Source organism: Capra hircus, chromosome 10, assembly GCF_001704415.2.
Source record: "Capra hircus breed San Clemente chromosome 10, ASM170441v1, whole genome shotgun sequence".
Classification (NCBI taxonomy): Eukaryota; Metazoa; Chordata; class Mammalia; order Artiodactyla; family Bovidae; genus Capra; species Capra hircus.
Window position 1 is genome coordinate 52,086,920 of NC_030817.1, and position 23,199 is coordinate 52,110,118.

Genomic DNA, 23,199 nt, shown 5'->3' on the forward strand with positions numbered 1-23,199 from the left:
CAACAAGAATGACAAAAAGAGAAAGAGAGCCCTCAATTTTTCATAAAGTCCAATTTTTCCAGTATAAAGGCCATCCTTTACTCTTAAACTATTTCCTTTCTGTTTGGGGGGTGTTGAAATATTCTTTCTTTTATGAAATGTGATGGTAGCGCTGCTTCTATAAATTTGTTTTTAATGGTCTTATAAGGAAAAGTTTAACTTTTTTATGTTTAAAATAGCTCATACTCTATTTTATTTTTTAAACTTTAAACTTTTTATTTTGTTTTGGGGTATAGCCAATTAACAATGTTGCAGTAATTTCAAGTAAACAATGAAGGGACTCAGCCATACATATACATGTATCGATTCTCTCCCAAGCTCCCCTCCTATCCAGGCTGGCCCATAACACTGAGTAGAGTTCCATGTGCTATACAACAGGTCCTTGTCGGCTATTCATTTTGAATATAGGAGTATGTATATGACCTTCCCAAACTCCCTAACCATCCCTTCCCCCTGGCAACCATAAGTTTGTTTTCTAAGTCTCTGAGTTTCTTTCTGTTTTCTAACAAGAGTTTAACTTTTTTAAAAAACATTTTAATAGCCAGTGAATTCCCTCTAACTGCCCACACTGATCTAGTCAACCTCCCTGGATTCAACACTGAGGTGGCGCAGGGAGGTGAGGTGACGTGCGAAGTCACATATGTGGAAATGATGGAACTTGAGCCCCTGGCTCTGGCCATCAGACCCACATTCATCTCACTGCGCGACATTCCCCCCCAACCCCAACACGAACTGACAGCAAAGGGCCAAACCTCACTTGGAAGAAGGGTGCTGCTTTGAGCTCTGGTTGGTTCTGGCACAAGTGTCTCAAGTCCTAATTGAAGGGTTGAAAATGCCAAGCACACTTGAGTGTGGTCTTTGAGGAAAAACAAGTTTGGAGAAAGCTGGACCCAATGAGGCCATCATGCTTTGTGCAAGAACTATTTTTGTCAGCCTACTGGCTGCAAGTGATGTCTCACCAAGCAGAGAGCGAACACAACAAGGTCTCCCTCCTATATTTTAGAACTGAAATTCTAAGAAGGGTGGCAACACTTCAGAAAATAGACAGGAAATGAAACCTTCCTGGTCTTAGGATAAATAACTGAAAAAATGGGTTTTCCTTGGTTGACAACGCTCGCATTTTCTAAGCAGATTTTTTTTCTACTGTGGAACAAAGAAATGTGCAGTCAGCTTGAATGCATTAACCATTGATCATTCCAAATACTGACCTTCAGCACAAGACAATGTGCTGCTATTAGATGCAGAAGAGGTCAAATGAACAATATTATAACTTAATCTAAAATTGAATCTCTTCTTGTCTTCACTATTGAGCTTAGAAGAGAAGGAGGGGAAACTCATTTACAATACCAATGGGACCCTATCATAATAATATTCCCTTGGCATTAAACTGATTTATCCCCTATTAGAGGAAAAGATCTGCAGTTAGACCCTTGGCATTATTTCATAAACATCCAAAAGAGCCACCAAGCTTCCTCAAAGCTGAAAGCTGCTCTGTGCTATTGCCGGAAAGCACACTGATGTCAAATTTCTCATATACTGAGTGGGCAGAGATTTCTACAACAGAAAGTCTATTAGTGGTCAACTAACTCATTTCCTTGGTAGAACACATGATTAGTCAGTCATTGATTCAAAGACATTAATTCAAAGACTGGGAATCAGCCCCCTTGGTGTGAGTCATTTTAGAATTCTGCTGTCTGAATATAAAAGCAAGTCTTCATAGTCAACAAATTTTCAACAAACACTTAATATAATGCACCATGCCAAAAATGATGTGGGAAAGAAATAAACAATGCAGGATGGTGACATTTTTTAGCTAAAATTAACAAGAAGGCACATGCATATATACATATGTTGTTTGGTCCACCAGGGAAGCCCATACATGTCTATATGTGATCAAACTGGTTAATTAAGAATATATTAAAAATATATTAGGTTAATAGGAGCAAACCTTATATGGTAGGATTCCAAGGGATTTTACTGTTCTCCTTTCTAGTTAACTGCATTTTGTAATCATTTAAAATGAACATTTATTGCTTTAAAGTGGTTTTTAAACTTTAGTTTTTAAAAGAGAAGTAAAGGACACAATCCCTGTTCCTAAGGAATTTCTAGTGTTTTAAGGTAAATGACCATACAGGAAAAAGCAAGTCTGTCTGGGTTGATGATGATAACCATTTTTTTCTTTTCTAACCCAGCTAATCAAAAACCATGTCTACATAAATAATGAGCCCATGTTCTAAGAACATTCCAATAAATAATGAGTTCAACTACACTCATTGGAAATTAGCCTTTTATGGGCTTGTCAATAAACCTATCCGCCCTTTAAAAGTTTCTATGGTAAAATGCATCTGAATGTCCAAAAAGCAACTTTATAATGGAGTTTTGGAACATAATTCAGAAATATGAGAGAACTTGTACACTTGCCTTAATGTATGATAATAATAACTAACACTAATCATGTATTTACTGCATTTGTTATTTCAATTCACCCTAAACAGCCTCATGTAGGAGTTTTTATCATCACTTCCATTTTGCAGGTCAGGAAATCAAGGAACACAGATCACAAAACTTGTATAAGATCACCAAGCTCATGTAGATTAAGGCTCAAAACCAGGCTTTCCAGATTCATCCCAACTCTTTCTGGTCCATCATCGGCCAGTTTGCATGGGTCTTGCACACAAAAGTTATTAAAACCTTTTAATGATAAGCCTAGATAAAGTGAGCAAATTTCAACTTTTTTGCCAAATAAAATGAAAACTTACAACTGCACACAACTGCTTCCATACAATTAAAGGAAGCTCTGTACAGGTATCCAGGAGTCAGCAAATGTTCCCTGTAAAGGATCAGAGATTAATTAGTTCAGGCTTTGTGGATCACAGAGTCTGTTGCAAATACTCAAGTCTGCCACTGTAGCATAAAAGCAGTGGCAGACAATACGTAAGTTCAGTTCGGTCACTCAGTCATGTCCGACTCTTTGCGACCCATGAATCGCAGCACGCCAGGCCTCCCTGTCCAACAACAACTCCCGGAGTTCACTCAGACTCACATCCATCGAGTCCGTGATGCCATCCAGCCATCTCATCCTCAGTCGTCCCCTTCTCCTCCTGCCCCCAATCCCTCCCAGCATCAGAGTATTTTCCAATGAGTCAACTCTTCCCATGAGGTGGCCAAAGAACTGGAGTTTCAGCTTTAGCATCATTCCTTCCAAAGAAATCCCAGGGCTGATCTCCTTCAGAATGGACTGGTTGGATCTCCTTGCAGTCCAAGGGACTCTCAAGAGTCTTCTCCAACACCACAGTTCAAAAGCAGCAATTCTTCAGCGCTCAGCCTTCTTCACAGTCCAACTCTCACATTCATACGTGACTACTGGAAACCATAGCCTTGACTAGATGGATCTTGGTCGGCAAAGTGATGTCTCTGCTTTTGAATATGCTATCTAGGTTGGTCATAACTTTCCTTCCAAGGAGTAAGCTTCTTTTAATTTCATGGCTGCAATCACGATCTGCAGTGATTTTGGAGCCCCTCAAAAATAAATCTGACACTGTTTCCACTGCTTCTCCATCTATTTCCCATGGAGTGATGGGACCGGATGCCATGATCTTCATTTTCTGAATGTTGAGCTTTAAGCCAACTTTTTCACTCTCCTCTTTTACTTTCATCAAGAGGCTTTTTAGTTCCTCTTCACTTTCTGCCATAAGGGTGGTGTCATCTGCGTATCTGAGGTTATTGATATTTCTCCCGGAAATCTTGATTTCAGCTTGTGTTTTTTCCAGTCCAGCATTTCTCATGATGTACTCTGCATATAAGTTAAATAAGCAGGGTGACAATATACAGCCTTGACGTACTCCTCTTCCTATTTGGAACCAGTCTGTTGTTCCATGTCCAGTTCTAACTGTTGCTTCCTGGCTTGCATATAGGTTTCTCAAGAGGCAGGTTAGGTGGTCTGGTATTCCCATCTCTTTCAGAATTTTCCACAGTTGATTGTGATCCACACAGTCAAAGGCTTTGGCATAGTCAATGAAGCAGAAGTAGATGTTTTTCTGGAACTCTCTTGCTTTTTCCATGATCCAGAGGATGTTGGCAATTTGATCTCTGGTTCCTCTGCCTTTTCTAAAACCAGCTTGAACATCAGGAAGTTCACGGTTCACGTACTGCTGAAGCCTAGCTTGGAGAATTTTGAGCATTACTTTCCTAGCGTGTGAGATGAGCGCAATTGTGCGGTAGTTTGAGCATTCTTTGGCATTGCCTTTCTTTGGGATTGGAATGAAAACTGACCTTTTCCAGTCCTGTGGCCACTGCTGAGTTTTCCAAATTTGCTGGCATATTGAGTGCAGCACTCTCACAGCATCATCTTTCAGGATTTGAAATAGCTCCACTGGAATTCCGTCACCTCCACCAGCTTTGTTCGTAGTGATGCTTTCTAAGGCCCCCTTGACTTCACATTCCAAGATGTCTGGCTCTAGATGAGTGATCACACCATCGTGATTATCCGGGCCGTGAAGATCCTTTTTGTACAGTTCTTCTGTGTATTCTTGCCACCTCTTCTTAATATCTTCTGCTTCTGTTAGATCCATACCATTTCTGTCCTTTATCAAGCCCATCTTTGCATGAAATGTTCCCTTGGTATCTCTAATTTTCTTGAAGAGATCTCTAGTCTTTCCCATTCTGTTCTTTTCCTCTATTTCTTTGCATTAATCGCTGAAGAAGGCTTTCTTATCTCTTCTTGCTATTCTTTGGAACTCTGCATTCAGATGCTTATATCTTTCCTTTTCTCCTTGGCTTTTCGCCTGTCTTCTTTTCACAGCTATTTGTAAGGCTTCCCCAGACAGCCATTTTGCTTTTTTGCATGTCTTTTCCATGGGGATGGTCTTGATCCCTGTCTCCTGTACCATGTCACAAACCTCATTCCATAGTTCATCAGGCACTCTATCTATCAGATCTAGGCCCTTAAATCTATTTCTCACTTCCATTGTATAATCATAAGGGATTTGATTTAGGTCATACCTAAATGGTCTAGTGGTTTTCCCTACTTTCTTCAATTTAAGTCTGAATTTGGCAATAAGGAGTTCATGATCTGAACCATAGTCAGCTCCCATTCTTGTTTTTGTTGCCAGTATAGAGCTTCTCCATCTTTGGCTGCAAAGAATACAATCAATCTGATTTTGGTGTTGACCATCTGATGATGTCCATGTGTAGAGTCTTCTCTTTTGTTGTTGGAAGAGGGTGTCTGCTATGACCAGTGCATTATCTTGGCAAAACTCTATTAGTCTTTGCCCTGCTTCATTCCGCATTCCAAGGCCAAATTTGCCTGTTACTCCAGGTGTTTCTTGACTTCCTACTTTTGCATTCCAGTCCCCTATAATGAAAAGGACATCTTTTTTGGGTGTTAGTTCTAAAAGGTCTTGTAGGTCTTCATAGAACCATTCAACTTCAGCTTCTTCAGTGTTACTGGTGGGGGCATAGACTTGGATTACTGTGATATTGAATGGTTTGCCTTGGAAACGAATAGAGATCATTCTGTCATTTTTGAGATTGCATCCAAGTACTACATTTCAGACTATTTTGTTGACCATGATGGCTACTCCATTTCTTCTGAGGGATTCCTGCCTGCAGTAGTAGATATAATGGTCATCTGAGTTAAATTCACCCATTCCAGTCCATATTAGCTCACGGATTCCTAGAATGTCAATGTTCACTCTTGCCATCTCTTGTTTGACCACTTCCAATTTGCCTTGATTCATGGACCTGACATTCCAGGTTCCTATGCAATATTGCTCTTTACCGCATCGGACCTTGCTTCTATCACCAGTCACATCCACAGCCTGGTATTGTTTTTGCTTTGGCTCCATCCCTTCATTCTTTCTGGATTTATTTCTCCACTGATCTCCAGTAGCATATTGGGCACCTACTGACCTGGGGAGTACCTGTTTCAGTATCCTATCATTTTTCCTTTCCATACTGTTCATGGGGTTCTCAAGGCAAGAATACTGAAGTGGTTTGCCATTCCCTTCTCCAGTGGACCACATTCTGTCAGACCTCTCCACCATGACCTGCCCGTCTTGGGTTGCCCCGCGGGCATGGCTTAGTTTCATTGAGTTAGACAAGGCTGTGGTCCTAGTGTGATTAGATTGACTAGATTTCTGTGAGTATGGTTTCAGTGTGTCTGCCCTCTGATAACCTCTTGCAACACCTACCATTTTACTTGGGTTTCAAACCAACCAGCATAGCTGCATTCCAATAAAATCCTGTGATGGGTAGGGTTTTGTCTGTAGGCAGTGGGCTTCCACACTTGATCAAGATGCTATTATAATGTGCTTAATGAATCCAAATATATCTATTAATACTTAAAAGCAGGGGTTTAGGGATTTAACTACCCAGATAATTGGTAAAATTTCCTATGTAAACAAGAAACAGCACCATATTAGTTAGAAATATACAAGTACCTTGGAATGTTTATTAGCATAAATACCTGGTAAGTTGAGCTCCTTCCTCATCAATGATGGAAATGATGCAAAACTACTGCTGCATATTTACGGGTACTTTTATCTAAGAGTAAGAGGAGCGGTGTAAATATTACACAGAAGCTATGGATGTGAAGACTTTACCTCCCCGAGGTTTAGAGGTTAAAAACTAAAAGTGTATGTTACAATGGTTCAAAGACTCCACTTTTAATGGCCATCCAGAACACCACACCCTCAGAAGACACCAACAGCATCACCACCAAGAGCCACCAAGAGCATAAACTTTCTGGTACTACTCTACAGATTTTCACAGACCCCTGCTTGTCTATGACCAACCCTACAATAATTATGCTAAAGTAACTTTACATAGTTGCACCAAACAGAACTCCTGAAACCTGTAGGAACTTAAGCAACTATCATAGCTCTCTATGAAGTTTATAATGAAGTCAACACATTTGAATCAAATTTCCATTCTGAATGCTTTCCAGTCCTACCCAAAATGGCATCTGGCAAGCCAAGACTGAAACATATAGTACAACTCAAGAATGTCAGACATTGTCAGTAATTGATCTTCGTGTCTCTTATTTCTTTTAGTAAAACATAAGAATGCAGAAAAACAGGCAAAATGGCATATTTTTTGCATGAGGCAATCTTTTTTAAACCTTTTAAGTCTGGACTTATCAGTCTCTGCTTTGCAATTAGGGAACATTACCGATAGAATTCTACAGATCAGGACATTCTTTAGGAAGAGCGCAGGTTTTAGACACCACGTGCCTGGCTAGAGCACATCAAAGGTATGGAGCCACGGACTGAAATAGAGAATACTGGCTTCATCTTTTTGTTTTCCCCACACAGTATGGCATTTGGGGTCTGAGTTCCCTGACCAAGGATTGAACCTGTGCTCTCTGCAGTGGAAGCACAGAGTCGTAACCACTAGATCTCCAGGGAAGTCCTTGGCTGCATCATGATTTTGATGCAGGAACAAACTTTAAACTAAAAACACCAGGAAAGTCTTTAGCCCCATAGCACTGAAACACATAATCACCATATGTAAAACAGACAGCTAGTGGGAAGTTGCTATAAAACACAGGGAACTCAACCCAGTGCTCTGTGACAACCTAGAAGGATGGAATGGGGGCAGCGGGAGAGGGCAGTTCAAGAAGGAGGTGTGTTAGTCACTCAGTTGTGTCCAGCTCTTTGTAACTCCATGGACTGTAGCCCACCACGCCCCTCTGTCCATGGGATTCTCCAGGCAAGAATTCTGGAGTCGGTTGCCATTCCCTTCTCCAGGGATCTTCCCAACTGAGGGACTGAACCTGGTCTCCTGCACTGCAGGCAGATTCTTTATCATCTGAGCCACGAGGGAAGCCAAGAGGGAGGGGATATATGTACACTTGTGGCTGATTCAGGCTGTTGTATGGTAGAAACCAACACAAAATTATAAAGCAAATGTCCTCTAAAAATAAATTAAAAAAAGGAAAAACAACTTTAGCACCATCTTTGGCCTTCCCGTAACCTGAATCAAGAAACAAAAAGTAAAAAGCCACATTCTGAAATAGTGAAAATGACTTGAACACATAAGCATCAGTTTGGAATTTCAGATGGTCTCTTACTTAGATGTCATCTTACTAAGATGACACGTCCAAGGAAACCAGTAAAGGATACAAAAATGTAGTCATCCATGTATCTCTTCTTTAGATTCTCCACGATAGCATTCTCTGTGATCTTGGAGAGCAAGACCATGTCATCCACACCACTGTGCTTGACATTGTGGCTCTGCCAGTGGTACCGGTAGGCTCCTTTGCTTCCCTGCAAACAGAACACACACAATTATGAGGATGGTTTATTTTTCTCCTGGAGGGAAAAAAAATTATCACTAAGTTCCCAAATATTCCTTGTATCAAATAAGAACACACAAAGCAAACAAATATCTTGCTATCTAGATTCAGATTTCAGCTTTGCCACCTAAATGAAGTGGAGAAAAGTGATCTAAGCTTTTGTGTCACTTAAGCTTTTCTTTAAAAAAAAAAAAAAAAAAGGGAAAAATAAGACCCAGTTCACAGAGTTGCTGTAAGGATTAAATAAAACAACATGTAAAGCACCATGCACTATCCAGAGCAGGGCACAGTAAATGATCAATAGGCTTGGATAATTCCTTCAAGCTTACTGTTTTGTAGAACTGACTGACAAATGAGCAATGAAATAGAAACGTTCCAGACTTGTTTTGCAAATTATATGACAGAACTCAGAAGTAGAAAGAATACATATCCCACAATAGTTATGTCATGTGATCATAATTTCTCAAGCCATCTGAATTGCTTTCCATTCATAAACTTATCACTGTTGATAAGTTTCCACATTCAAAGATCGGCCTTCCCAGGTAGCTCAGTGGATGAAGAACCTGCCTGCAATGCAGGAGACACAAGAGATACAGGTTCGATCCCTGGGTCAGGAAGATCTCCTGAAGAAGGGCATGGCAAACCACTCCAGTATTCTTGCCTGGAGAATCCCATGGACAGAGGAGCCTGGTGGGCTACAGTCCATAGGGTTGCAAAGAGTCGGACACAACTGAAGTAACTGAGCATACACACACACATTCAAAAGATAAGCTACATTTTGATGACTGATCATACATGGAAATGGACCAGATGGTCTAAACATGAACACAGAATGTTCATGTTATGTCCCATGCTATGGACAGAAGAACCTCATCTGATCCCATGGCCTCCTTGGCTAGGTAGAGCCCTTGTCTGCTTACTGGATTTACAACTTTACACCAGGGGTGGCTCTGAGCACCAGACAGGATTTCCTATCACTTGGCATTTCTGTCATGGGATCCCCATGTGTTGGGCAATGTGCCATGCCCTGGGGTTAAGGGCAGATGGGTACATCATGGTGGCTGCACTCGGACACTAGATACCCACCAAATTATTCAAAATTTGTGCGTCAGCAACAGTCAATATGTAAACATGTGCAAAATGGGTGTTCCAGGAGTGGGTGGAGAGTCCTTTGCCCCAGGAGAGAGAGAAACCACTTCCTGGAGAAAGTGCCATGAGAAATGAATCTATAATATTTTGAATTTCCCAGACAAGACGAGACAAAGAAGGATGTTCATTATAATCTATACTCACAGGCAATTAAAAAAGCCAATGCATATGAAATAATGACAAATAACACATGACAAGTTGTTGGAAGGCTCTTTCTTCCCTTGGAGTTCTCCGCAGTCTCTACTGGACATGTCACACACTGGACCAGGATGGTGGGCACTGAACTGAACAAGACCGGCTCCTCTCCCTCCTCAGGAATTCACTTTTGGGGGGAAGTTTACTTTTGTGGGAGGGAGTCTGAATAAAGAAGAAAAAAATTTCTGAACGAGGGAGTCTAGAAAGGCCACCTGTCAAATGTCAAAACTAGGATGAGAAAAGGCAATAGGCTCTTTGAGAGAAGGGGGAGGTGGAAGGAAACAAGATAGGTAACATTTTAAAATTTCCCTTTAAAAAACTGCATAATGTTTTCTCTGCTGGAGATATGGGCCCTTTGATAACAGCAAATTCTAAGAGTTTCTGGGAAAGCAATTATTATAAATCCAGCCAAGGAAGTGGCCATCATGGGAAAAGCATAGCGCCATGGGTTCAAGCTCCAAAAAGGGGTTCGGGAAGGCTTGCCACCCATGCTGCCTTGCAGAGGGAAACCATTACATGATATATTTGACTTTCTCAGAATCATATGCAGCATCAGTTCTACAAAATTACCTCAAACCTCACCACTCTCTTTCCTCTTGTGGCAAAACAAAAAGCACTGGCCACAGGATGACTCACTGGATCTCAGTCGAAGGTCCACAGTCTATTTCCAACCAGATAAAGGTTCCTGGAGACTCCGCTGCCCTCCCTCCTTTTCCAGCTTGAATATTCTTTCTGGACACCTGCAAAACTTACTATGCAGAGAAAACTAAGCTCCTGGAGTAACTAACCAGTATGTATGTTTCTTTTCAACACCAACAATTATTCATGTACTTAAAAGATGGCCAAAATGTTGTTTTCTCTCTAAAAATAGAAGCAGAGTTGAACAAAACAGGAGGGCTACTAATAAGTTGTAGATGTTAAATAACGTCTACAAAGGGCAAGAAATGGAGGAGCTCTTTGTCACAGTGTATGTGTTTGTACTGATCCGCAGAAATGCCTTCTCAATGTGATCCAAGTCCGTCTTGGAGTCCAATCTGTCTTTTCTCTCTCTGTCACTACAAAATGATCCATTACTGTCTGTCTCAACTCAAAGGCAGTGTCCTCTTTCTACTGGCAGTTACTCCCCAGTACAACAGAACTCCTTGTACAGAGTTTCAAATATTCCTCCACACAAAAAAAGTTCCCCTGGCTGGTTCTCCAGACTTCTATCTACAGGAGGATAAGGAACCAATAGAATGACTGACAGTTACTACTAGCAAGGCAGTGAGTCATTTGATTTGAGAGCAACACTGAGAGTGAGAGGGAGCAATCGGAGCTTTCGGGGGGAAGGCTGACCTGCCCAGAGTGCCAAGGGCAAGGTCAGAACCCACGCATGGGGAAATAAAAGCTGGGAGAGGGCTGGGCTAGGCAGTTCTAGCAGAGGGTGAGAACTGGATCAGGGAGCCTGGAAACCAAACAGGGATGCACAGGCTTCCAGTCCAGCCCAGGGAAGCTTTCTGTTTTCCTGTAGGGGACCATAAACTTTGATCACACAGTGACTTTCCCAGAGGCCTTCCTTGGAACACAGTCACTGACAGTGAGTAAGTGGGGAACAGAGTGGGAAGTGGTTGTCATCTTACAACCCTGGACAATATCCTTGGAAGCAGAAGCTGAAAGTTGCCATCAGATCACAAACTATGGTCCTTGAATTATGTGGATAAGAACGGCGCTCCTGGGGGCACAGAACCCCAACCCCTTTGCTTCTTTCTCCTGCCCCTGACTGGGAGGGGAAGGGCAGGACAGGCGGCCACACCTGCTGGGGGAGGACCTGAGGGTCGCCCCCATCTGGGTGAGGAGGGACATTTTTCCTCATGGCCAAGGTCCAGGCTACCAGGCCAGCACCTGACTCCGCTTCCTTCTCTTCTATGGGCTTTCTGGGTGGGTAACACCTTTTTGTTTCCCAACCAGAAAAGGAAATATTTGAATAAGTAGGGGCACTCAGCAAGGTATTTCATTTTCTAACAGTTCTTGGTGAGTGAAGCACTGTTGTACAAAGGACAGGAATGTGGTTGCTGATGCCCCAGCTAAGAAGTGATAATAATGATAATAACAATGATAATGATGATAAAAGGTTACTCCTAACCCTGACAACAATTACAAGTTCTGAAAGAGAAGGACTTCCCTGGCAGTCCTGTGGTTAAGTCTCCACTTCCAAAGTAAGGGGCATAGGTTCGATCCCTGGGGTGGGAACAAGGATTCCACATGCTATACAGTGTGGCCAAGAAGGAAAAAAAATATATATGAACGAGATACTTCCCACTAGGTAAAGATTGAGTGCAGATTTTCTCAGGTCCATAGTTACTTTCTAATTATGAATCAGCTGATTAAAAAGCACGGATTCATATTCAAGTTTTAAAACGTGGGGTTCACCCACATCCACATAATGGCCTGGTTTACTCCTCACATTTAAGGGGTGGCACCAAGACACAGAAGTACCTCACATGGAGGAAGAAGCCAGGGCACTGATTTTAAAAGGCGGAGTGCCATGAACTGGTGTGTGTTCAGCAGGGTGGGGACCAGGATGAGCAAAGGTGAGTCAGTGCACAAAGGCAGGTACTGTCCTGAAAGCCAACCTCCACGCCCACAAAGAGGCCCCAGGGCAGCCCTGCCCACAGCGGGGGCGCTGCCACACTCTCACTAGTGTCTCTGAGCACTTTCCTTCTTTGGTTCATCCTGGAGGGAGGAGATGATCACATAACGGGCAACTTTACTTCTTCAAGTGCCCTTAAGATGCCCAGGAAAGGGAGGCCATCAAACATGCTGAGTAAACACAAGAGGCTCAGTGCTGGGCAGGGTCTAGGGGAGGGGTGGCCACACACACGCTTGCTCTCCTGTAGGGAGAGTATTTGTTGTTTTTCAGTCACTTGTGACCCCGTGTTCTTCACTGTCTCTTGGAGTTTGCTCAAACTCATGTCCATTGAGTCAGTGATGCCATCCAACCATCTCATCCTCTGTCGTCCCCTCCTGCTCTCAATCTTTCCCAGCATTGGGGTCTTTTCCAGTGAGTCAGCTCTTTGCATCAGGTGGCCAAAGTATTAGAGTTTTAGCTTCAGCAACAGGCCTTTGAATGAATATTTAGGGCTGATTTCCTCTAGGATTGACTGGTTTGACCTCCTTGCAGTTCAAGGGACTCTCAAGAGTCCTCTCTAGCACCACAGTTCAAAAGCATCAATTCTTCGGCACTCAGCCTTCTTTATGGTCCAACTCTCACATCCATACACAACTACAGGAAAAAGAATAGCTTTGACTATATGGATCTTTGTCAGCAAAATGATGTCTCTGCTTGTGAATACACCGTCTAGGTTGGTCATAGCTTTTCTACTAAGGAGCAAGTGTCATTTAATTTCATGGCTGCAGTCACTGTCTATAGTGATTTTGCAGCCCAAGAAAATAAAGTCTGTTAATGTTTCAACTGTTTACCCATCTATTTGCCATGAAGTGATGGGACCAGATGCCATGATCTAATGTTGAGTTTTAAGCCAGCTTTTTCACTCTCCTCTTTCACTTTCATCAAGAGGCTCTTTAGTTCTTCCTCACTTTCTGCCATAAGGGTGGTGTCATCTGCATATCTGAGGTTATTGATATTTCTCCCAGCAATCTTGATCCCAGCTTGTTCATTCAGCCGACATTCTGCAGGATGTACTCTACATGCAAGGTAAATAAGCAGGTTGACAATATACAGACTTGACGTACTCCTTTCCCAATGCTGAACCAGTCCGTTGGCCATGTCCGGTTCTAACTGTTGCTTCTTGATCCACATACAGATTTCTCAGGTGGCAGGTCAGGTGGTCTGGTATCCCTATCTCTGTAAGAATTTTCCAGTTTGTTTTGATCCACAGTCAGAGGTTTTAGGGACTTTCAAGAGGCCTCTCCAGCACCACAGTGTGAAAACATAGATTCTTTGGCACAGTATCATTAATAGAGTTGTGTAGGACTAGGGATAGAAACTAAAGTCACACAGACCAATATAAACACCGTCAACTAAACAGAAATAATGGGCATACTCTCTTTGCTCCACTTTTATTTTAAAGAATTGACCTTAAAATCTACCAAGGATGCCAAGATGTATATACAGGGTTCTTCCCTGCAGCAAAGTGTGTAATGGGGAAAAGTGGACACAGGGTTTGAAGACCCATCACATCATGGCGCCTCCTGAGAGGAGTTCCACGTGGTCACGGGAAGGAATCTGTGCTGACTTGGAAAGTTCTTCAAGACCCACAGATGTGCAAAAATAGCAATCAGTATGTGAATTAAGTATTGAATGACACATTAAAAGACATGTGTTTTAATTGCTTTCTTGAAAGACACACAAGGTTCCATCAGGGAGCAGGCCTGGGGAAAAAAGGTGACATTTACTCTTCATTTTAAACTTGGCAGCACAGTGTACTTTTTTACTGCTATTTTGAACCATATGCATGTGTAAGTGAAATTTAAAAATAAACAAGTGCTGGGACTTCCCTGCTGGTACAGTGGATAAGAATCCACCTGCCAATGTAGAGGACAAAGGTTCGATCCCTGGTCAGGGAAGATTCCACATGTCGTGCAGCAACTAAGCCCATGTGCTGCAGCTACTGAGCATGCACGTGCAACTACTGAAGCCTGTGTGCGTAGAGCCCGTGCTCCACAACAAGAAAAGCCTCTGCAATGAGAAGCCAGTGCACGCAACTAGAGGGCAGCCCCTGTTCACTGCAGCTAGAGAAATGCCCCCACACAGCAAGAAAGACCAGTGCAACCAAAAATAAGTAAATTAATTAATTAATACAAAATAGAAGTGTTGAATACGATGCCAATGAAATCAAGCATTTTCTGGGGATGGTGATTTCCAAAAAAACTTGGACTAGAATGCCCCAATGTTATAAGCAAATCACCCTCAAAGAGAGAGAAACCATATTCTTATTGTCAACAACGGACAATGGGTAATGCCCTGGCCTGCGGATGAGCTTAACTTGTTTTTTAATGGGATTTTCTGACCCAGTGACTCAACAGGAACGGCATGGACATCTAATTCTCTGGTAGATGTTCCAATCTTTTTAATTGACAGTCTGGGTATTCTACTTTTTGCAGTTCTGCTGTTTGACTGGAATAAAACACTTCCATTGCAAATGATGGAAAAATCAACCATAAATATTTGTTTGTCTATGTACCGGGCACAGTCAGCCAGCATTGTGTTTTAACTTCATGAAACGTAGATCACTGCCCGCTCCCCCGCCTCCACACACACACACACTGTTTGGGTGGTATGAAGACAGATGTCTGAAGCAAGTATGTACCAGTGCTGAGCTACAATGAACAAAGCACAAGGAAGGGGTGTTTCTGGAAGAGCGAGGGCTAGGGGTGAGAACGGGCAGTCAGGAGCCCACAGAACTCCTAATCCCCTCTGTCCTTAACGTAACAGGGACTGACTCTTACTGAACCCATAAATATATGCCGAAGCTCTATGGTATCTCAATGGATTCTCACAATACCCATAAGACGTGAATATTACAATCATGCCACCACTATTTTACAAATGGGTAAAGTGAGGCCTGGGATTATAACATACCAAGTTGCCTCTGCTTGGAGAGGCTGAGGATGGGAAAGTCAATGGGAGGTTAGCACACAGGGTAGGAGGCCCAAGGAAGGTAGAAGATGTGTTCATTAGTTTCACTCATGTAGGTACATGTGAGCTGATCAAAAGCTGAATATTTGTGCAGCATTTCCACATACAAAGGACCAGGGTTGAGACCTGTCATGGGGATTTCTGACTTTCTTTTCTTCACTCTTTCTGCTATACCACAGCTCACTTCCAATACCACTATCAAGGCCAAGTCTGAACACTGGCTCCAGGATCACTAGATCCAGCGGTTTCTAAGCCAGGGTTGGCCAGAGTCACCCTTCCTCACTAGAGCAAACCAAGACACTGAGTGCAGAAGGGGATGTTGTTAATAATAAAGCTGGAACAAGAGGCACCAACTGGGACCACCTCAGGCTGCATGGTTGCATCTGTGACCAACCTGATCCCAGAAAAATCACAGGCAACTCTCAGAGACCAGCCCTCCCAGCAAGATCCTCAGGGTCTCCCACAAATCACTAAGCCTCTCTGAGGCTCTCAGGGCCTCTTAGCGGTCTGCTCAGGAGAAAAGAGGTTCCTGACACTGCACTGCCCCCAGAGGATAATCACACCAATCTCAAGTCCTTCTTGGGGTAGAGTTGGCTTTACATGATGACATGATCGGGGCACAGACCAGTCTGGCAACAGTGTCTGGGCTAACTGAGTAGGGGAGAGAAAAAAAGGTTTGTAGGGAAAAAAAAAAAAGAGAGAGAGATGGTAAGGTGCCCAAATTTGGTTTTAATTACAATCATCATATTATTAATACAGAATGGTATCTGTGTATGGCAAAACAGTTGTTAAAATGATGTGGTTATTTACCTAAGTGTAGTTTCTGTACGGTTTTACTTCTCTACTGAGTATACAATTTATAAAACATATGAAGTGAAGTGAAGTCACTCAGTCGTGCCCGACTCTTTGCGACCCCTTGGGCTGTAGCCCACCAGGCTCCTCTGTCCATGGGATTTTCCAGGCAATAGTCCTGGAGTGGATTGCCATTTCCTTCTCCAGGGGATCGTCCCAACCCAGGGATCGAACCTGGGTCTCCCGAATTGTAGACAGATGCTTTACCGTCTGAGCCACCAGGGAAGATCACATATACACACATATACAGTTCTTTTCAGTGAAAAAATTAGATAAGATGCAAATAAGGGATAAATACTTTGTACAATGAAATGAAATCTATGTATAAATGACACTTTTCCCATCTTCTCTTGTTATTCTGTGTTAGTTTGTTCATCCCAGCTTGCAGCTATAGTAAACTCTTCTTTAAATAACATTGGGCTCCCAGGAAAAGAAACACCCTTTCTTTCACTTACTCTAACTGAAATGTGGCTCCCAAAAGGATCATTTTTTATATCAGTGAACAGTTCAAACCTAACATGGTATAAAGGAACAGTTAACATATTCCATCAATTCTATCAATAAGATGCATTTTTTCATATTCTTACAATGTGACATTAGGATGTGTCCTATAACCAATGCTGTATCACAGATTAACTCTTATAATCAGGAGCATCTTAGGTTTGATAGATTATGGCACAAGACACTTCTGAGAAGCCAGGCCCCATTCTATGCCCTTTACAAATGTGGGGTCACTGTTTAAATCATCAAAGACATTATGAAGCTTCGGTTCTTCTGGAAGCATCGTACCATGTACTAATGTCATGTCAAGAACTGTGTAATGGTTTTACTGGTGAGGCTGATCAATTGCCCAGTTCTAGAGGGTTAGCTGTGACAATTTTTGTAGCTTTTTCTCCACCCTCATCCCAAACAGGATACGGGTGAGAGTCCTGGCTGACAAGCAGCTCATATTAAACTGTCCACATCAGGTTGCAAGTTTGCAAAGCAAGGTAACCTCCTCTTCAGTTTGTAAATGTATGTTAGTTGCTCAGTGGTGTCCAACTCTTTGTGACCCCATGGACAGCAGCCCACCAGGCTCCCCTGTCCATGGAATTTTCCAAGCAAGAATACTGGAGTAGGTAGCCATTTCCTTCTCTATCAGTTTGTAAAAGGCATGTTCAGCTTGGACCTCTTCCAATCTAAAAATCCCTTCAGTATTTTTTTTTTAAAGTGAAAGTGAAAGGTTCCCTAATAACTCAGTTGGTAAAGAATCCGCGTGTAATGAAGGAAACCCCAGTTCGATACCTAGGTAGGGAAGATTCCCTGGAGAAGGGAAAGGCTATCCAGTATTCTGGCCTGCAGAATTCCATGGACTGTATAGTCCATGCAGTCGCAAAGAGTCGGACACGACTGAACAACTTCTACTTCACTTTCATTAAGTTCACTGAAGCAGGAACCCTGCCTCCCTCACCACTGCCCACAAGTGGTATGTCCACCCCAGGGGATTACAATGAGCTCTGGCCTTCATTCATATACACTCTACTCCAGTGTTTCCTAAACTTCACTTTCAACCCCTTTAACAACCTTCCTACATCTGCTGCTGCTGCTAAGTCGCTTCAGTCTTGTCCGACTCTGTGCGACCCCATAGATGGCAGCCCCCCAGACTCTGCCGTCCCTGGGATTCCCCAGGCAAGAACACTGGAGTGGGTTGCCATTTCCTTCTCCAATGCATGAAAGTGAAAACTGCAGGGGGTACCAGTTCCATCCCTGGTTGAAGAACAAAGATCCTGCATGCTGAGTGATATGGCCAAAAAATAATGAAAATTAAGAAGAAAAGTACACACATAGACACAGGGCCCTTACAGTATACCTTGCTGCCGTGTCCCTCGCATGAGGGTCCCACTGCCATTCCCTACTGAGCTTATTCCCACCAATTTCAAATCTAGCCATAAAGAATTTAAATGACTTCTACTTCCTAGACGTATTTTTCTCTGCTGTGAACAATCTCACATGGCAAGGCCAGATCCCCTTTTGACAGCAGATGAGAGGTGAGGTTTCATTTTTACAAGCAGAAACTGTTTTGTATTCATGTTCCAAATCCCCTGCATTTTCCATCAGGGGTCCCCAGAACACTCCTCTAGTCCTCTCTCCTGGGAAAACAGCCACACATGGGACATCTGATCAGTCCCCTGGAGTAATGGCTTGTCCTGAGGCCGACAAGGAAGTTCTCTCTTGGGCACCTACAATTTACTCTTTCTCTCTTGGGAAGTGCTTCCTACAAGGATTACCTGCACTGTTCCATCCTTTTCCCCTTCAGTCTCTAGGGTAAACTAGGATAGTGGCTCTCTCCTCTGGGAAAAATACTTTTCTCACACAACAGCTAGTTCTCATTACATACTAGCACGGTTCTAAACATTTCATACATGATCATTTTTTCCCCAAGCATGTATTTTTTAACTGAAGGAAAATTGCTTCACAATATTGTGTTGGCCTCTGCTATAGATCAACATGAGTCAGCCCTACGTATACATATACATGATAATTTATTTAATCCTCACAACCTCATCAGGCAGGAGACTGAAGCACGGAGAAGTTAACTATTAATAACTTGCCCAACCGCAGCAGCTGGGCTTCAAACCCAGGCCAACCAGCTTTCTCTGCACTTAATCATTATACGTACTGCGTCTTGTAATAAGGTAAGTGACTGTTGGAAATGGCAATAATCCTAGCGTCCACAGTAATTGTTTTATTGAATGTTTACTGCTTGCCACATATCAACTTTTTTTTCCTCCACAGAACAGCATGAAGTGGATACTTTTATTATTGGTACACAGGGTACCCTGTGCAAAGCTCAGCACCTGGGAGTCCACAGAGGAAGTAGTCTGGCCATTGGCCTTGAGAGCACATCTACTCCTGGCCATGTTCCCAGCCTGCAGATCAGTGCCTGGCATGTAGGCATGCTCAATCAGTACTAGTTGGGCCAGTGAATTCCAGGCAGCTTTGGTTCATCTCAGAGCTAAACAGTATCTCTGCTGTATAGCACAGGGAACTCTGCTCAATGTTATGTGGCAGCCTGGATGGAAGGGGAGTTTGGAGAGAATGGATACATGCACATGTATGGCTGAATCCCTTTGCTATCCACCTGAAACTGTTACAACATTGCTTCCCTCACCCCAAACTACAACAATGACAAAGTCTTTGGGGGGTTGGGGTACGGATTCTCCTTCACTCTTTTTTTGAATTTTATCTTTATTTATTTTTTAACACTAAAAACATTTTGTATCGGGGGTATAGCTGATTAACCATGTTGTGATAATTTCAGGTGAACAAAATGGCTATACTCCAATACAAAATAAAATGTTTTAAAAAAATAAAAATGAACCATAATATAAAACAAAATAATAAAGAAGTCTCAGCCAAGGAGGACAAATCCAAAAATAAATAAATAAAGAACTAAATATCTCACCGTGGCAGCAGTCAGAGGGGGACAAGGCGGGGGAGGGGGGCTAGGGTGGGGGTCGGCCCCAAGCAAAAAACTTTCTGAAGCTTTCCTAATGCTCCTGGCCCAGAAGATCAAAGGGAAGAGAAGTGAAGTGAAGTGAAGTTGCTCAGTCATGTCTGACTCTTTGCGACACCATGAACTGTAGCCTACCAGGATTCTCCGTCCATGGGATTTTCCAGGCAAGAGTACTGGAGTGGGTTGCCAGTTCCTTCTCCAGAAGTTGCCTCTAAAGATAATTCTCTCTTAACTGTCCACTGTCATCCAGGTAAGGAAAACAGGCTACTTTTGACCACAGGGTGAGGACATTTCAAGCTACAAAATAAATCAAATGGTTGAAACTCCATTATGTGACAAATGCTCATTCTACTTCTGTCTCTGTTTATATTTTAATAAAGCAACGGAAGAGTCACATTGATGTCAGGCTCTGTCTTTTCAGCTGCAGCTCTGCTGGTTTGACAACATGACAAGCATTTATCAGTTCCTTCAGGGACCTACCTGTCATTGCTCGTGTTTTCAAGGAGTTGATTACAATGAACACACTTGGGTTCAAGTATAGGCTCTACCTCTGTGACCTTTGGCAAGGTCAGTTTCATGGAATTTAATTCTTCACAATTCAGGTAGTCTATTAAATACACAGGTTAATGTGATTTAGTTTTTGCACCTCTACGATAGGATTTTGTTTTCTTGGTTAATGAATCTATGACCAAAATTCCTATCAGACAATGTATCCTAATTTTTGGTTTGAAAATGATAGTCCCTGAAGCAATGGTAGCTGTTCAGTAAATTTCTTAAGCTGAATTAAGAAATCAAAGTAATGATGCAGGCAGACCAGCTAGAAATACTGGCATTGACGGCTCTTGTTCATACTATTAATTGAAATGGAAATAAAAACAGGAAGATAATTGAGCAATTCCTATCACTTAGAAATGAACTATTACTCTGTACTATGAAATAAATTCTAATTCAAACCCTGTTTTGAGGAAAAAGAAAAATATGCAAAGATTTAAAAGACTTCAGTAGAATGGATATTGACCTGATTAAAAACAGTCTTCCAGGACTCACTATCATTCACAGCATCTTTCCGCACTGATTACAAAACATGTATTATTTATGTCATGCAAAATGGCAGAGGTATGACAACACAAGAAAATCAACTCATTTGGTGTTTTTTTTTTTTTTAAGTATAATTTACTTTTTCTGAAAAATGAACTTTTTGGGCATATATAAATGAGAAAACCCAGGATGAGTGTTTCAGAATGTGGTAGATGCGGGAAGGGCCTGGAGTGTGATCAAGGATATCTTGTGGGCGCCGGACAGTTTTTGTCATGAATTAGCCATGGGGGAGACTGAGTCCAGGATAGAAGCCAAGTTCAGGGATGAGAGGTGTCCCCCAAGCACCACAGTCACTAGCCAACAATGAAGAAAGAAATACAGAATTGAGAAATGCCTTCAGCATCTTCTCCAGGTTTTGGCAAGGGCATATCTAGACTCTTTGCTTGATCTGGCCTGACCTGCTGCACAGAGATGTCATGTTCCTCCAGGGGCAAAATGCAGCCATAAAGTGTTGGTCTAGGGTACAAACCGGACAGGCTTCCCTGATGGCTCAGTGGTAAAAAATCTACCTACAATGCAAGAGACATGGGTTTGACCCCTGGGTTGAGAAGATTCCCTGGAGAAGAAAATAGTAACCCATTCCAGTATTCTTGCCTGGGAAACCCCATGGACAGAGGAGCCTGGTGGACTGTAGTCCTTGGGGTTGCAAAGAGTCGGACACGACTGAGCAACTTCACTTTCACCCTTCATCTATACATATAGCTGATTCACTCTGATGTACAGCAGAAACAACACTGTAAGGCAACTATATTCCAATAAAAAATTAATTAAAAAACTGGATGGCTTGAGTCACGAACAGATGGCTTACAGGTAAGAAAGTGAAGGGGTTGAAACAAACTACAAATGAAGAGGCATAAGGACGGGGCACAATACCTCTACATTTACATTCTGAGCTGAACATTTTATAGCTGGAAGGGGCCTCGCCTATCCATCCACCAGTCCAAAGCTCTTACTGTGCAGATAAGGAGGCTGAGGCCAGAGAGGAGGAACATGTCGGCGGTGCTAGTTACTTAGAAGAGAACCAGGGCTAGAATTTGGGCCTTCTACCTCCCAGTCAGTGGTTGGCTCTCTACCACCAACCCCTCCCCAGCAAACCTATATGTAGCAAAGGTTTTCATCACCCACAGAAGTTCCAGGAAAAACAATCAAGAGAGTCTAGGTATTTAAATGTTTTAAAGCTCTCAACTAATAAACATGATCATTTGTGAACCATGATCTTTGAGCAATCAGACTGCATCAGGCCACTGGTATCCATCCAGATAGTAAATATTTAAAGAGCTTAATTTCTTCTTCGTTTTAATATTAAGGTAAATGTGAATCAAAGTTTTAAAACCTTCTCTCCAGTGAGTTACTTTGCAGGCAAAGGTGCACAGACCTCACACTTTGGGGATCACTTTCCTAGAACCCCTTGCCTTCCACCCAAGATATGGGGGGAAAAAAGTCAAAGCATTGGCTTAAAAAATTGAAACAAGTAGGTAAAGGAGAAAGGCAATCTCCAGAAAATGGGGGGAAATGACCACAGAAATTGGAAAGTTGTAATCTAACTAGAGATCCCTGGAGAATTCCATGGCACTCCTTCCAACAGTAATTTTCTTCTGCCAGAACAACTAAAATTGAAATCAAAACACAAGTTAACCATATCTGACTTGATTATGAGGTCGGGGGAATCATACCAGCTTAAAATTCACAACTCCATAGAAAATCCAAGAAAGTCTCTGTGATCGCTACCCATTGCTCATTGTATTCCATGAAATACACTACAGCATCAAAAAGGCAACCCACCTCATTAAGAAGTGTGATCCACAGTGTTCAGGAGCAGGGAATGAGCATGGCTTTTCTAAACAACCTACTATGTGCTAAACACTGTTAGGTGCTTCATTTCATCTGGTTTCAAAAGAACTGTAGAACTGGGGATGGGGAGTACTATGATCTCTGTGTAAGAGATGAAAAAATTGGCCAGAGACAGTCATGGAGTCCAGATCTGTACTGGTGGGTTTACAAACCCAGAGCAGCTTCCATGGAGGCCCTGGAAGTCAAACGAAATGTATTCCCCACTGTGTGAAAGTGTGTCAAGGCAGCTGTTCTCTGATAACAAGATTTCAAAAGTAGCACCTGAAACTGCCTTTTAGGTCCCCCTGGCAAGATGGATGAAGGAACAGAGATCACTACTCTCAACAGCGGCATTTTAGGCATGGATAGGGTTGACTCCCTGACTTCTCCGGTGGTTCAGATGGTATAAAGAACCTGCTTGCAATGCAGAAGGCCCAGGTTTGATCCCTGGATTGGGAAGATCCCCTGGAGAAGGAAATGGTAACCAACTCCAGTATTCTTGCCTGGAGAAGTCCACAGACAGAGGAACCCGGCAGGCTTCCTGAGGCTGTAAAGTCCACGGGGCTGCCAAGAGTCAGACATGACTGAGTGACTAACATTTTCACT

General features: G+C 42.5%; 1 protein-coding gene across 1 annotated transcript in view; it reads right to left on the reverse strand.

Annotated features, from left to right (window-relative positions):
* MYO1E (myosin IE) overlaps positions 1 to 23,199 on the reverse strand; it is a 216,505-nt gene that overhangs the window by 112,474 nt on the left and 80,832 nt on the right. The window contains exon 2 of the mRNA XM_005685707.3: positions 8,163 to 8,306. Within this exon, the coding sequence (XP_005685764.2) occupies positions 8,163 to 8,306 (144 nt within the window). The remainder of the gene's footprint in view (positions 1 to 8,162; positions 8,307 to 23,199) is intronic.